The sequence below is a fragment of the Argiope bruennichi genome, chromosome 4 (assembly GCF_947563725.1).
Source record: "Argiope bruennichi chromosome 4, qqArgBrue1.1, whole genome shotgun sequence".
NCBI lineage: Eukaryota > Metazoa > Arthropoda > Arachnida > Araneae > Araneidae > Argiope > Argiope bruennichi.
Window position 1 is genome coordinate 93416355 of NC_079154.1, and position 16647 is coordinate 93433001.

Here is a 16647-nt window from a genome sequence, read left to right on the forward strand (position 1 = left end):
ACTACCACGCGAGTTTCTCTATATTTACTACGTCATCAACGGCTAATGAGTACACGGTGTTTTGTTTCAGGTATGACCTTTGATGTCGTCAGAGGAATGTCCCTAAAAATGTGGAAAAGAAAAACCATGAGTGATTGTCTCCTGTCAATTGAGGGAGTTTCTCGCTCTGTCCGAAGTATTTAGAAATATGTGCCGGTACTACGTCGGCCTAATTCCATAGTTCGTGAGACAGCATTCTGGACATCGTGAACTAGATTGTTTTCTTGTCAATATATTGTTCTTTGAAATGGTACAAAAATCATCGTGAATTATGATATTATTAATGTGAGATATAGACAAATATTTAGTAAACAAAGATTGCATCAGCCCAATATTAGTTGACCCCTTATATATAATTATAAATATGTACAGTTAATTGTAGCCTGATATAGATAGACAAATAAAATAATTATCAACCATGATATAATATGTGGATAATGTAATTTCATGACTTCATACTGGTTAATATGTTCATTAAACTATTCAAATAAGAAACTAACTAGATCAAATTTTAATATATTTTGTTTTGTTCTTGTATTTCCAATTTAATTGAAATCGCTGATTTGTTTTACTAATAGTTTTTAGAAAGTTTATACTATTAAGTTTGTTTTTAATATAGAAAATTTTTGCTTGCAGTATTGTTTAGAGACGACGAAATTTTAATTCAAAACTTTCAATTTAATTCAGTTTGATTGAAATAATATATTAGTTAGAAATAATATATATAAATATATTAGTTTGAGTTCTAAACTGTCTGTTTTCACTGTTTAATACAAATTTTTAAGGTAAAAAAAATACTAAAAAACGAAAATTATATTTATCACTAAAGGACAAATTATTTTTTATTCGTTTTCCCTTATCAAGAAACAGAACTGTTTTAATTGCAAAATGAAGACGTAAACCTGTCTTCGCTGTACAACTTTGCTCATCTGTGTGTGAGATAACGTCACAGAAAATCTACAATTATTTTTGGTACTCTAAAGAGTGAAACAAAACTTTAAAGTAAATGGAAAATATACTTTTTCCTCGCAGTCAATCAGCGAGTTCATCTGGAAGCCGTGTTCAGTTCTTGGAAGCAGCTGAAAGAGCTCAGGTTAGTCAATTTAATTTCTAATATTAAGTATTTACTTTATAATATTCTGAACCGGTTACAAATTAAATGATCATCAGTTTTTTTTCCCTGCACACTTCATCAACATAAGAAATTAATAAGCTTTAAACCACTTGCATGATTTATCAGTTAGCACGCATAAATTAAAATATTTATTATTATGCATTGAAATTTTAACGTTTCAGAAAATTTTGAAACATGAAATTATTTTATTGATATTTAATATTAAATTCATTGATAGTTCATGATTAACTAAAACCATTGAACTGTTATTAGAAACTTTGAAAATTGAGTCACCTGAATGTCACTCTATCTTTAAATTTAAAGCAAAACATTTTGACTTAATGTTTTAATAAAATTCTATATTTCTTCATCTCTAAGAATAAAAATAATTTTTTCATAATGAACATAATATAATAATTCAGAAAGTAACTATTTGAAAGTTGATTACAAGTACTAAAAGGTATAAATTTCACCTAAATATGTGCAGAATACATAACATTTACTGATATGAAATAAACATTATTACAATGCACACATATAGATGAAGGAGTTTGCGAATTTGATAGAATTTTTATTTGAATATTGGAAATTTTTGATGAATGGCATGATAATTTAATATTTCTGTATTTATATTTTCATTTAATTTAGTGTTTATGCACAAATATAATTTTAAAAAACAAATTCATTTCAATCACTTGAATTAATGAAAATATTAACAGAATGTAACAGACAAAATAATATTAGAACAAAAGGCATTATTTCTCAAATCATTTTGATTTCATCATTATAGGTAAATTGCAGATGATTATTTAAAATTTGTTTCAAAACGCAAAGTGGCAAATATCTGAAGAGCAAACCCTTTATTGTTAGAAAAGATACTAATTTTTTAAATACATTTACTTCCTGTCTTAATTTTTTTGTCAAACTGAAACAACTTAAATTTCGGGAAAAAAATGCAAAATTTTAAATAAAAGCAAATTTATAAACACAATTTAAAAGTTATTTAAAATTATAAATATTTTTCTACAAATATAAAATTAAGTTTTGGTGTAAATATATGTTTCCACCGCTTGGTATAAAACCTCACCAAAGGTATTACTTTTTTCTTTGAATAAATCTTTTCCATTATTTCTATCTAGATAATGTTTAAAAGCAATTATTCTATCTGTAAATTTCGATATTCATATTTAAAAACTCTGCGAACCTCTGTCTGGGAGTTTATAACTTACACTTTACCGGGCAGATATTTGTTGGGAAATTGTTGTTCACTAAGAAATAATTTTTTAAAAAGTTATAATTCCATTTTTTCATTTAAAATTAACCGAAATTTTATTGTTTTTTTCTTGCCTCAATAACTTTTGAACATATTGTAGCCCAAACCCCAATTTTGTACCAGTTTAAAATTTAAAAAAAAATTATCTTCACATTAATCTGAATTTTTTGTACACTTTTTTTTATTTTAATTATATTTTAAAATATTTTAAATATGTTTTTCAGAAATGCTTTTCATTGTTTTAGTAACTGTTTTTATGCACACTCACTTTATATGGTTATTAAATACATTTTCTGTGAGTATAAACATTATTCTTGGTCTATTTAAGAATACTTTTTTAAATATAAAAACAGTGGTAATGGTTTCTCCGAAATTTTCTCGCCCATTTTTCAATGAGATATTTTCTCCCCCCTCCCCCACCCCTGCACTTTGTACAAAGCAACGAGCGCAACGAATGATGAGATTTTTATTTTCGCACATTAGAGCTGTATGCTTTCCATATAACAAAGAAAACCAGTACATGTGTATTAATTACATGGAATTCTGGTGCAATAATTGCAAAATATCGATATTTTGTGGGAATCTAAAATTTTTACTGAATTTAGCATGTGAACTTATGTGATTAATTGCTGCCATGTGGTTAATACACAAGTACCAGAAAATCAAGTATATATTTTGATATTTTTTTGATCGACTGAAACCAAAACATAAACAACAACACATAGATCTACATTTGCAATCACAAGATCTACATTTGCAATCACAAGATCTACATTTGCAATCACAAGATAATATACCAAATTTCATTTATTTAAGTTGTTGAGTGTTCAGGTTATTACATGCATATGAGCCCTACAAAGGTCAATTCTTTTGACAGATTTGGTTCAAAATTTGATCAAAATCTATACTTTAGAGACTAAACCTTTGTACCAAATTTCATTTACCAAAATTGTTTAATTTTTAATTATCACATTAATATGCATACACAAATTTAGATAGACAGATGTTCAACAACTTGAATGATTTAATTCAAAAATTGACAAGGATCTACAGTTTAGATAAAACTTACCTGTACTAAATTTTATGCCTAAATTTTCTCTCTCTGTATCATGTTCACTTATGCTAGGACAGGGAGACTAACAAATTTCTTTTGGGAGAATTTCGTTCAAAACTTGATAGAAAATTATGGATTTGGGGTTAAGTCCGTAACCGAATTTATTTTGTCTCGATCAATCATTTTTGAGTTATCGTATTTGCAAACAGCATAATTCCAAAACTGTGTCTTTCAAACTCCGTGCAATCTAAAACATGGAGATTCGGCAAGATTTCGAGTTTTATACTTTGAAGATTACAATACATTTTCTTTGTGTAACTTCGTATGCGAAAAAGTGAATAAACAAGTAGATCCTAAGAAACTATCATACTATGATGTTTTAGACTAGAAGTTTGAATTATCTTTAATTTGAATTATCTTGGTTGGGAATCAAAACCGATGATTCATTTTGCAATTTAAATAATCTCTGGATTTTAGAATCCCATAACGTATGTATGCAGCTTCCGAGCTTAATAATCTCTTTGCTTTTTAAAATTAGTGATAATTTCCCCACTTTTGAAAAATTAATTAGTCTCCTTTATTAAGTATTTGCTACAACTTAACAACGTTATTTTATGCTGTATGAGTATTCATTTGTGTATTTTTTGTGGATTACAGCACAGCCCATTATGAGATCACCAGACGAATATTTTTGAATTAATATTGGCATCGTAGTACCGTTGTTACTATCAGAATATAATTATAGAAAATAATATATGTGTAAATAACGAATATTTCTGAAGGATATTTAAACTACCATAAAAAAACTCTTATTAAGTTAAATTTTTTTCATAATTTCATTTAAATTAGAAACAAAAATACTACTGTAAAAAATATCTTTTGTAATCTCTATTTAATTAGTAGTAAATTATGAATTTTAAATAATTTTGCAAATTTTACTAATTAGTAGTAAATTATGAATTTTAAATAATTTTGTAAATTTTACTAATTAGTAGTAAATTATGAAGTTTAAATAATTTTGTAAATTTTACTAAATACCTAAATTAGTTATATGAAAACTTGCTTGCATATCTATTTACAATATTATCTGCATAAATTTCTTCTCTCTATATAGTCTACATTTTAGTCTACAAAGTGTTATTCAATAATATAAAAGTTGCTAGAAGTGATTTAAAAATACACGTAAGAAGTTTTATAATGTCTAATATAATAAGAAATAAAAGAAATATTTATTTTTATTTGTAACCCTCAGTAAATTTAATTATAAAGCGAAATATTATAAACCAAATAGATTATAAACTAATTATAAACCATAATAGAGGTTCAAAATGACCGAGTTTCATAAAATATGTTGATACTAAAGAATACTGATATGCGATGATGATATAATTATCCAGTGTCTCATTAATTTGAATTATATTTTAATCGTTTGACCTCGGTTCTCGTTTTCTACCCTTAATTAATTTGTTATCAACAAGAAAAATAATGGGGGGATGAATTTATATATTTTTCTCATCATAAACAGGAAGTGTTTTAACTTAAACTTTAAATTAAGAATTGAATTAAAGAAGGTATTTTGTTTCGAAGTTATTAATTAACAAAGTGCCTGTTAAGAAATTATTACATTGTTTTCTTTAGACGGTTTAAAGACTTATGAAATGATGCTTGAAATCTCTAACATTATTTATGAAATATATGCTAGAGAGAAGTTAATTGAAAACCATGAAATATTTTAAGAATTTAAACAAAAAAATGTGATCAGCTACATCATATCAAGCATCGAAAAATTATATTTTAATTTGTTTAAATGTCATAATTATTATTAAAACTGTTATTGAAAATTAGCAATTTGTTTAATTCAGAGAACACTTCTAAAATTTCACTCCATTATCCTTTGAAATATTCTTTTCAAACTTTGATACGCGATTTTTTTATTTTTAAGATGATATTTGTTACATCACTATGTACATTTCGAACGTAACGTTTAAATTTAATACATAAATGTCTTATTAAAAAATTAGGAAAACCTTTTACCTTGTTAAATAGTTATCATGGGTGAAGGAAATCTATCAAGAAATATAAAATGCTTAACTGATCAAAAATTTGCATAATTTACAAACTTGTTTATTCTTAGTCCTAAAAATTATAATTTTTTGCGTCGGTATCTGAATTATTTTTAACAGCATCCGTGATTTCTGGATATTTCTGGTGATACATCCGTGACATTTTGGGGATATATCCGGGATGGTTGAATTATAGGTTAATTATAGATTGAGTATAGAAATAGTGTAAGGCTAGTCATCTTTACCGATGACTGGATGATCCTCTTACGGGAGAGGTTGTAACATGGTCTGTGATGGTCCATTGTACTCAACCATAGTTTTTTCCAATGCTGTAGCAATGCTCAGGTCATTCAATTGTTTCCGAATGCTTTCGAAGTCGAGTGGAGCAATTTTTTATGGTTAAGGATTAAATATCCTTAGCGTCGTATTTTATGAAGAAAGGAAACTGGGGTGCTCGTTGAGGTGCGGTCCGGCGAGGATGCAAAGTGTCAAATTTGAAGTTCGAGTGGTACAATTAATCGATCACTGTTATGCCTTCCATAGCAGATCATTTTTTAGCTTCATTTCGATGATATTTACATCTATTTTCGAAGAACACAAAGGCTATATTGGGGAAACTTCTTAAATTTAAATAGTGGTTAGATGACGAGGACGATAGCTGAATTGATAACTCCTCATAAAACTTCTGTCGATATTCGCTCCCGACAAATTTAATGTACACCAGGATCGATTACTTGGCGATTCAATTAGTGGACTCCCAACTTTGAATTTTCTACCTTCGAATGTGAGATCTTATCTTGCTTCAGCAAGCATGCATTCGAAACTGAAAGGCATGCGTGATATTATTTTTCTTTCTATAATAGTATGAGTAAACTTTGCTGAAATTCGAAATGTAAATATTTTTTTGAAAGTTATGCTATTAAATTCTGTATTTAATTTAAATTTCATTTTTTATAAACAAGAAAAAATTGAAACAACTATTATTTTTTTCTCTGAAACCTACAAGTGCTTTAAAAGGAATAAAAAAGTTTTCAAAATCACACTTTTATTAGTGCATTAATTACTACATTTTTTTTTCATTTCAGTAATTTTCATTTTTTGGTAATTAATTTCAAATTCATTAATTTGGTAAGTGATTTATCATTATAAATGTTATAGAATCTTGAGATAAATTTCTTCCGAATTATCTTACAAAGCGACACCAAGAGCACGAAGTTAGCTTAATTAGATTAATCGATAAATCCATAATTAAGTTCTGATAATATTGAAATAATGTATTGTTATTGAGATCATTCAAGCTTATAAAACTTCAGAAATTGGAAGAAAACTTAACTGCATAATTCTGTCTTCACATAGAAATCAATTCGTTGAGTCAGGGGGAAAAGGGGGGATAAATTTTCGTTACGAGGACCTAAAACAGAAAGAGAGAATAAAACATAGAATTTTTTTATTTTGTTTTTAAAGAAACCTACAAATGGCGTTTTATCTGTAGATACTGCATTTGTATTTCTCTTTTTTAGAGTACCCGTCAAATCCTCGAATCAAGAATACTAAAAAAAGTGCCAACATCTCGCGGTATTCCCAGATGGTCATTTCCCAAACACTCACTATGATCGATACAGAACCGGTTTTATGTATTGCGAAAGCATGTGGCTATTTTAGGCGCCCAATCCTTCGGCAAAAAGAATATTTCGTAATACTATGAAGATACACTAAATATATTAAAGGAAGGTTCTGGAAAATTAAATCCTAGGAAAGGAATTAAAATGTAAGGACAAGTGGACTGATAAAGTGTTGGGTAGGACCTACGTATATAGGATTAAATTACAGATAAAGAGTCAGGTAGGATCTATGAATAAAATATTATCTTTGGGATGCATTAGGTCAGTGGCTAGGCGCTGATTCTCTTCGAGTCATCACAGTTAAGAGGCATCGACGTACGGATATAGGATTAAATTACAGATAAAGCATCAGGTTGGATCTATGAATAAAGTTTCATTTTTGGGAAGTATTAGGTTAGTGGTTAGGCGCTGATTCTCGTCGTGTCATCACAGTTAAGAGACATCGACGCAGAGCACCAGGAAGTTATCATACATGTTTCAAATCTTCTACATTCCCTGTTGCACTGGGTGAACATAATCCCACTTATTTCCTCATAAAATAGGAATAAATAAAATAAAACAGAGAAATATAGGATAATTAAAGCACCATGTATTAGATATATTTTGAAAAGATAATCGTAAACTTTTTTGTCTTCATTTATAACAACATTAAAGAGCAAAACCCCCAAAATTTTAATTAAAAATTATCACTACCAAAATTATAAAAGAAATAAAACTTAAAACGGAGGAAAAAATGGTAATCAATAGTAAATTATGACATCTTACAATTTAAGCAATGCGCATCATGAAGATCTTTTTTTAATAAATTAGTCAATTTGGTTTACATTTCAACACCTTTTTTTAATTTAAATCAGTGTTTTTACGATTTAATATTTAATTAATGGGTAATTATTTTTTATTTTAGTAACAGAGTGAAAATATTAGCCAGAAATTATCAATAAAGGGCTGTAATATTTAATTAGTAACAGAATGACTTATAATTGCTGGGCATCCTCGTTTGGGTACAATATTATTGCAGATTATTGTAATATTATAACAAAAGATGGCACACATTGCTAATTTATGTTATAATAAAAAAAGTGAATATAATTATACCGATACAAACCTGACTAATTTACAATATTATTTTGGGGTTAATAAGAACTGATATTTTAAATTAATTTATAAAACTAATATTTTATAATTCTTAAAACTCGCATATTTCACAAATGTTTTCATTAGGGGTTGATAACGGTTTTTTTTAATCTACTTGCCTGCTGCTCCCGCCTGCAGTTCTAGGTACTATCTAGTCGGAAATTCGACACCAATTAAAACTGGAGATCAAAATCATCATAATCACCAATATTTATTAAAAAATATCAGGATAATTTTTACTTTGAAAACAATTTCATTAAAAATAATACATCGTTAAAGAATATAAATTCAAGTAGTAATGATACAAAAGTAACACATGTAAACATAAATTTTATGAACAAACCAATATATTTAAAACATAAATGGAGACTCATTTCTTACAAAGATAAACTTCTAGCTTTCCTCGATGAAAATCTTCAATTCCAATGGCATCAATGAAATTCAGGACAACTTGCTCAACTGAACTCCATGAAAGCACACTTAAACGTTTATGTTGCATGATTATCTCTAATAATTTGTAATTAATTTTGCAATTTAGAATATCTTTTTTCTACGAATGTAAATGGATAGTGGTAGCGAAATTCTGAAGTTTATAGTTGAAAATATGCTCTTGATTATTCTTGCAAATTTGACAAAATTCTTCTGAATAACTTGGAAAGTATCTAACCTCTTTGATTTCTTCAAGCAGTTCATCGTCAGGTATTTCTTGTGATTCTTTAAGCTATAGAATGTTTTCAGTTTTATTTTAATTATTCTTCATGTGTATTAATATTTTTTTAATTAAAGAATACACTACAGGTGCCCAACATAATTTCATTTGGTAATATATGGTTTAAGTTAGAAAAAAAAACCTTTCCACTATTTTATACGAGTAAAAAAAGTATACATTTCGTGAATAGCTTTAAAAACATCAATAATCTTACAGTTAATGTAGTTAGCTCTATTGATATTTAATAAATGGGTAGTAACAAAGGCGAATTTCGGACTTGGAAGATGTCTAAGGGTGCTGGGCTAAAGAAAGCGGCACACAAATCAGTTAAAAAATATTATTATGCTATTTTTCAGTCTACATATTTGCTTATTATCAGTTACTAACTACTTTGCTTATTATTAGCCTATTTACTAACAACGTGCTGGGCTGAAGAAAGCGACAGACAAAGCAATTCAAAAGATGTCATTAAGTTTTTCAATTTACATATTTGTTTATTATCAGTTAGTATTTCCTTATTTTTAGCTTATTTACCGACAACTTAATAAAAATACAAATATTATAAATAAGAAAGAATTAGAATAATATCAACTCTTTATCAAGTATATTTGGTTAGGTCCTTATTTATTATCAGGTTCTGTCTAAACAACAAGATTTTGCTTAAATAACAATGCGTACAGATGTGAATAACGCACAGTTATTACTATAAAATTTTTATAAAATTTGTATTTCCCCAAATTTACTAAAATAAGTAAATTAATCTAAAATAAATCGTTAAAATAAAGATTAAGTTGTGTTTAAATATGTATAATATAATTTAAGTTAATTGCATTAAATCAATCATTTAATTATGTATTGAAATCTGAAACTGGATTTTCCAGTTTATTAAGCAAGCTCTGCAAAATGCCCAAATTCGCTAATGATAGCACAAGTGAAAGTTCAGCTGTAGAGAGCAGAAATGAACACATTTCGGCATTGATTCGCAAACAGTACCAAGACCATTGTCCCTATCAGTAATAGGATAGGATAAATTCTTATAAATTGTCTATCGGGGCCCTCTTTAGTCTCGACACCAAGAACATTTCGTCTTACTTACAGTTTGCAGATTGATGAAATGGTGATCAACGATATCAGTTAAAGTTAATCAGTTCCTTCGGGCAGTTTATGTGTGATCCATTGGAAAAAAGACGGCATCAATACAAGATTAATAAAAAAGTACTGAAATCAGATGTTCTAAGGTGTCTCATTTCCAAAAACCCAATGAGCCATTGAACCTGAATTGTGTATATAAGTATAAATATATATTTAGAGCTTTGCTTTCTCTAAAACTTCCTTCAATGCATTTGGTATATCTTCACATTATAAATTTTTCGTTCTTCTAAGAGATTCATCGTCGATAAGTCACGGGACCTGGGGTCACTCCATATTTTCTTACAGCCTAAAGTCTGTCTCTTCCAATAAGTATAATTAGATGAGGAGATAATTTTACCATTTACGCTTTATTCATAAAAAAAACCAGCGGGAGTGCTAGCCCCAAAATTTTCTGGCATATTCTCTAAAAAACTTGTCATGCCAGCGAACGCCTTAACTGGCATACAATAGCTACGAAATATTAATTTTTGGCGGGAAGTTAGCATGTTTTCTAAATCTATTGCACGATTCTTGGCGAGAATATCATTTTGTATAAATTTTTTATACATATATATTAAAGAATTAGTAAATACATAAAATATGAAAAAAATAAACAATACTTTCGAATTAATTGTGTAATTACAAAAATAAAAAAAAGGAGAAAAAAAACTTTGATTTCAAAATATGGCTAGTGGGCGGCATATACGAGTTAAAACCTGCTAGCGAGTCCTGAAATATTTATTAACATATTAGACAAAGGAAAAAAAAACATTGGAATGTGATCGCTTTATCTTTTAAAGAAAATTGTAACCGTCATATAAATAGACTGCTGGAACTAGACAAAAAAAAAAATGGACTATTTAAAAATAAAGTACAGTACACTCCTGAGTGTTCGGCTCGCGGCTATCTGGCCTAATTTTCTTTTATCGTAATTAAATTAGAAAGGCAAGGCGTTGCATTGGCAACATTGCCAAGGCATTGGAAGAGGGCCTCTGCTATGATCCTCCTAAGTGTCGTGTGCAGAATACAAGTTGTGAGAGAAAAAGAGCTGTGTTCTGTTCGTTTCGTCGTTGTTGAAGATTAAACTATCAGTACAAAACAATTAGTTTTAATTCGACTTGTTTCCGGCAACCATTTGTATGATTTCCTCGGCCGCAGTCGTGTTTACTTTCTACGTGGCTTGAGATAAATGGAGGTCTTAGTACTCACTAAGAAGTGAGAAAACACCTTATTATAACGTATTATAACAGTGCATTTTGGTATAAAAACTTCGTCTTCTAGTATTAGTGGGCAAAGAAACGAGTTCATAGAACTCCAGACTATCCAGCTTGCTTTTCCGTCCCATTAGGCTACAACATATGCGGGAGTGTACTGTATATGAAACACTTCTATATTTGAAATCTTTCTATGAAAAAATATACTTCTATGAAAAAAAAATCTTCTATATTTTAAATCTTTCTATGAGGAAATGTGAGCAAACTTGAAACTAATGTAAAAGTAATGTTTCCGTTAGCAAATAAAAAAGTATTTTAAAATAATTTTTAATCTATTTTAAATTCTCGGTAGTATGAATAGAAGATTTTTTTTTCTGTTATTATACATGCAGTTTTCTCGAATAAAGGATACCCGTAGAAACGAACTTAAAAATTGGTCAACATCAATAAGAAGTTAAGCCTTTTATAAAGAAAAGAGCAAAATTTTATCTTTTCTTTTAATAAACAAAACAAAAAAATAATCAAACCAAAAATATTAAAAAAAGGGGTTATTTCGAAAAGAGTAAATTTAAATAAACAAAAGTGAAGTGATCTATCCATGTATTGTTGCATCACTTCCTGCCTTCCAACCCTCTTATCATTCTTTAGTAGCTCCCGGGATACGAGACGAATTTAATGAGTGGCGGGAAAAGACCCAGGGAGGGAAAGTTTCTCATTCATTCAACAGCGCTTTCTGTTTTCCATAAATCCAGAAAAATTGCCCCAAAGTTTATTTTTTAATGAGAACACTTCCCCTTTTCATAGCACTTTGCATCAACATATTAACTTATGAGTGGGAATAGAAATTTGGACATTGAAATAACAATCAGGTCCCCCTCACGTGAGCCTAAAAATATCCAGATTGTGTCGGAATTTCCGTTCCACCAATACCTTCCACTATCCACTAAAAACTTGGCACCTATCCAAGTGGGCGCAATGCCAACGGCGCTAACTTTCAGTCTGCCAATGCGGCAGACATTGCAGGCCAGACAAGCTTCGCGCTCTCAGGGTACTACCTACCTTCCACGTGACCTCCCCACACCTTTTCTACGTTCAGGACACCATTGATTGGTTCTCGGAGGGGCGGGTAGATTGACTATATCGTCTGCAAGGAACGATGTGGGAAAAATAAAAAAACACCGGGGTACGAAACGGAACACATTAGAACTCCTGATTTAGTTCCTGGAAGAAAGTTATTAAAATGGGCAAAAAATCGTTTGGAATGGAATGAAGGGTGGGGTAAAGTACAGGGCAGCGAAGCATTCTCGTAATGAAAATGTTTCTAAGTTGGGGATTCCCTCAATGTCACCATGGCGCCGATTTAGCATTTTTTTTTTTTTTTTTTAGTACTGTGTACTGGGTGTGTGGCGTTGTTGCTGAAAGATTTATCATTTAAATACTATACTGTATATAATATGCAATGCGTGTGTGAATAATAGATGAATTAATGCTACAATATTTAAATACTTTGTTTCATTGAGAAAGTATTGATTTGTACCTTTGCCTTACCCTTACCATACCAAATTATTATTTGTCGGTGAAAAGTGAACAAAGGAAAACTTCATGTTTAAATTCAGTCATTTCAACTTGATCGATTATTTAGTCCGGTTTGATTAACTAAAATCCTTCGTTTCGTTCCTGGGGAGTCTAGATATTTCCTAGATATGCTATTATAAAATTTAAAAAATTAAAAGGTCAATTAATAAAAACAGGTTTAAATCCTAATTAAATTTATAGTTTATTTTTATCTTTAGCTAATGTTAACTTCATTCTAAAATGTTCTTTTATATTCTGATCTAATTCCCATTTTTTTCATTTAATTATTTCTAACACGTGTGAAATAATGCTATAATTTAACGTTTGACAAAATTGCTGACTCGTGACTACTAATTCTGCGCTTAACAAAATTGCTCTCACCGTGATTCCCGTTCCAGGAACGAAAGGATAAAAATCCTTAACACTTGCACATCTTTTTAAATGATACCTAAGATTCCCTGGCCTAAGTCGACGAGTCGCAAAGAAATCCCAATCAGAATCACTGAAAGTTTTCTCTTTTTTTAGCTCATTGCACGATGTAGACTGATTCAATGTATGTCTTTTCGCTTTAACTTTGTATAAATATGTCTCTTGATGAAAATAAATTGAAATTAAATTTCAATCATTTTCAGACATGCATCTGCAAAATTATGTTCACACACACGAATGCATAGACACACAAAAGCTCACGCATGTACACAACATGTTGACATTTCATTTACTTTTACAAGCATTTTCTTTCATAGGAGCGTTGGTAGCTTTCACTGATGATTCCTTCTAAATAGCTTCTCTTTATTGTTTCCTGAATGAATAATTGTAGCTACATTATTTTTAAAACATGAAGAATAAAAGATACAGCAAAAACTTATGTTGGCGATTGCGCATATCTTTGAAATACATATAGCAGGTTTGCAGATTTTTTTGTCGCAGATGCAAATAGCAAATTTTTTGCAGCAGATGTAAGTAGCAGTTTCTCAGATGTTCATATTCCAAATATTAACTTACAATGAAAGTAACTGGAAGAATAGCTTATGGAGCACCCTCTGTTAAAAAGCTATAAAACGAAATTCTTCTTTCGATTGTCTCTCATATGAATGTTCCCCTGGAAGATAAAATTATCATTCATTCAGATACATCTAGAAATTTGTAAATACTGTGAGCGCAAGTGATGACATATAATAATTATTAAAAGCATATTATCCTAATGGAGTCATTAGTGACCTTATTGGATCAAATGCGGTTAACATGCATGTTGCATTTTCAATGAATGATTTATTTGCGTTGCAAAATTAGGATCATGATAATAATAGCTTTTTTATTCCATAAATGAAGATTTATTGATTATTAATCGATACAAAATTGTATTTTCAACTTACTTATTACTTTGCAATAACTAATAAAATAATAGTAAAATTCCTAAAATGTTTGATTCATATACTTATAATTAGTAGTTTTTTTATTGTTAACATTTGAAAATTATTTCACTTTCTATGTACAATTTGATTTTCTGTTTGAAATTAGCCTTGGATATTCTAAAGGGATTGCTTCTGATTTTTATCTAAATAAAATCAGATTTCGAAATATTACTATGCTTAAAATGCATTCAGTTGTTTTGTTTCAGAATTTCTTTTTTCCCCCCGACAACAGCATTTTGCAATTTTGCACCTTCTGACTTTAAAAGTAATTTTGGCCAAACATACAAAAATTATTAAGCTGTTAATAAAAAATAAATTAATAAATGTCTTTTATTTATTCTAATGCAAGAATAATAGAATGTCACAAATGCAAAGAATACTTTACAGAATATGAAAATATTTTTTAATAAATGGAAATAGTTAATTTTTTCTCCTTTCCTTGTTCTTTTTTCTTTGTGTAAACTGACAAATGGCAATGAATCAAATTGCCGAGGAAATAAATTCATGAAATAAATACATAGACTTCATGCTGGGTTTTATTATCAAAATTCACTTTAAAGTCCATGCAAAAATATTTATTTGATTTCCATCATATTTAAGAATTAGAGTAGCAACCAAATAAAAAAAAATAGATGCTTTGCATAATTTCATTTTAACGTTCTTTGATCGAATTTCCTGATTTTATTTCTCCAAATTGTTAGATTTAATTTTGTTGTTATTTTAAGCCCTTTTACAAATTAAATTTAAAGCATTAACCACATGATTTTTTCTGTATTTTACACTTTGTAGATATCCAATATTATTTTAAACTTCTAAAATCTATTTGGCTTAAACATAAAATATGTCTTGATATAGAAACATTTCAGGTTCTGCAATTTGAATTTATTTTTAAATAATTTTTTTTTAAATTTTCTTTTAAAATGTTATCTAATTCTTATCCACATTACACATACTTTTTATGATATGATTGCAAATTAAATATTTTAATAAACACCGATTAATAATAAATGTGAGAGTTGTATTTAATATGTTGAGATTCATATTTAATATCTCATAACAAATCAGCCAAGTTATTCGAATACTGATGTAAAAGTATATCAGAAGGGTATGATAACGTCTTGTAATACATTTTTGAATCAACGCATTTTTCGACAGCTTTTCACTTAAGATGAAAGAGCAAAGGAGCAAAATTATTTTATTATATTATTAGATAAAACAGATGGCATTGTGATAGAAATCATCCGGTGAGTAAGTGACACTGGGTTAAGTAGATGTTGCTTTATTTCCTTAACCCTGCAGAGCACGGAGTGATGATGACAGAAAAACAGACAAGATGTAAGCAAAGAACAGCATTTGTAAGTGGTAGCAATACAATGGTAGACATTCAAACGCTAATTAAATAACAGCACAACAGTGCTCAGCGTAACACAACTAGAGAGCTCTCATTAAAACCAACACTCCAAAAAGAAAATTAATGCTCGTGTAAGCATCTCCACGACAAAAAATGGAATTTTCTGTCAAGATCCCGAATCTCTCTTTTAATAATGTGCTTCCAAAATTCCTGTATTTTCTGGAATCTTCATATTTGTCGCCAGATTGTTACCGAGTTCGGGGATTAAGAATATCTGTAAATTTATCTTTCCTACGATGATACTAATGTTGCAGGGAAGAAATATTATAGATGTGGTGAAGTATGCAAGCACTATTATAATAGAAGAAGTGTTATATAGTTGATCAATATTTAATATAAATCTTTTGTTGGTTTCATATGTAAATTCACAGTTGTGTTCCAGATATTTATTTTAAGCAACTTAGTTTTGCATTTGTTGCATATTTAAAAAAAAAATTTAAAAAAAAAACTGAAACTTTAAAAAGAATAATAATTTTATATGGCGGTCAACAGTACAACATAGTGTCGCACCTTTGACCGAGTACTGTACCTTTGACTTGTACTTATTAAAAAAAGCAAAAAATAATGAGAAAATTAACTTTATTCGAATAAAATGATCAGATAATTATTTTTCTTATTAAATCTCAAATTTTTATGCATAAAAACAAGTTAGTTACATGAGTTCGTAGTTTTTGAAAAGGCTCGTTCCTTTAAAAGTATCTCCATTATGCTTAAGTTACAATTGATAAAATTCTTTATAATTGAAAAAAGAACACCCATTGCATTCATAATTTATTTTTTCTGTATCTCTTTTTGCTAAAACAGTAGAGTTCCTTTTGAGCCTTTTTTCTCCTTAACTTTTGGTTATAAGACCAGTTTTTGATTTCAATGCCTGTAAGGAGAAGTTTTCATGA

General features: G+C 29.0%; 1 protein-coding gene across 1 annotated transcript in view; it reads left to right on the forward strand.

Moving 5' to 3' along the window:
* The first annotated feature begins 848 nt into the window (after positions 1 to 848).
* The window catches only part of LOC129966127 (sodium- and chloride-dependent glycine transporter 1-like), a 175746-nt gene continuing 159947 nt past the window's right edge, over positions 849 to 16647 (forward strand). Inside the window, exon 1 of the mRNA XM_056080513.1 lies at positions 849 to 1132. Within this exon, the coding sequence (XP_055936488.1) occupies positions 1046 to 1132 (87 nt within the window). The 5' untranslated portion in view covers positions 849 to 1045. The remainder of the gene's footprint in view (positions 1133 to 16647) is intronic.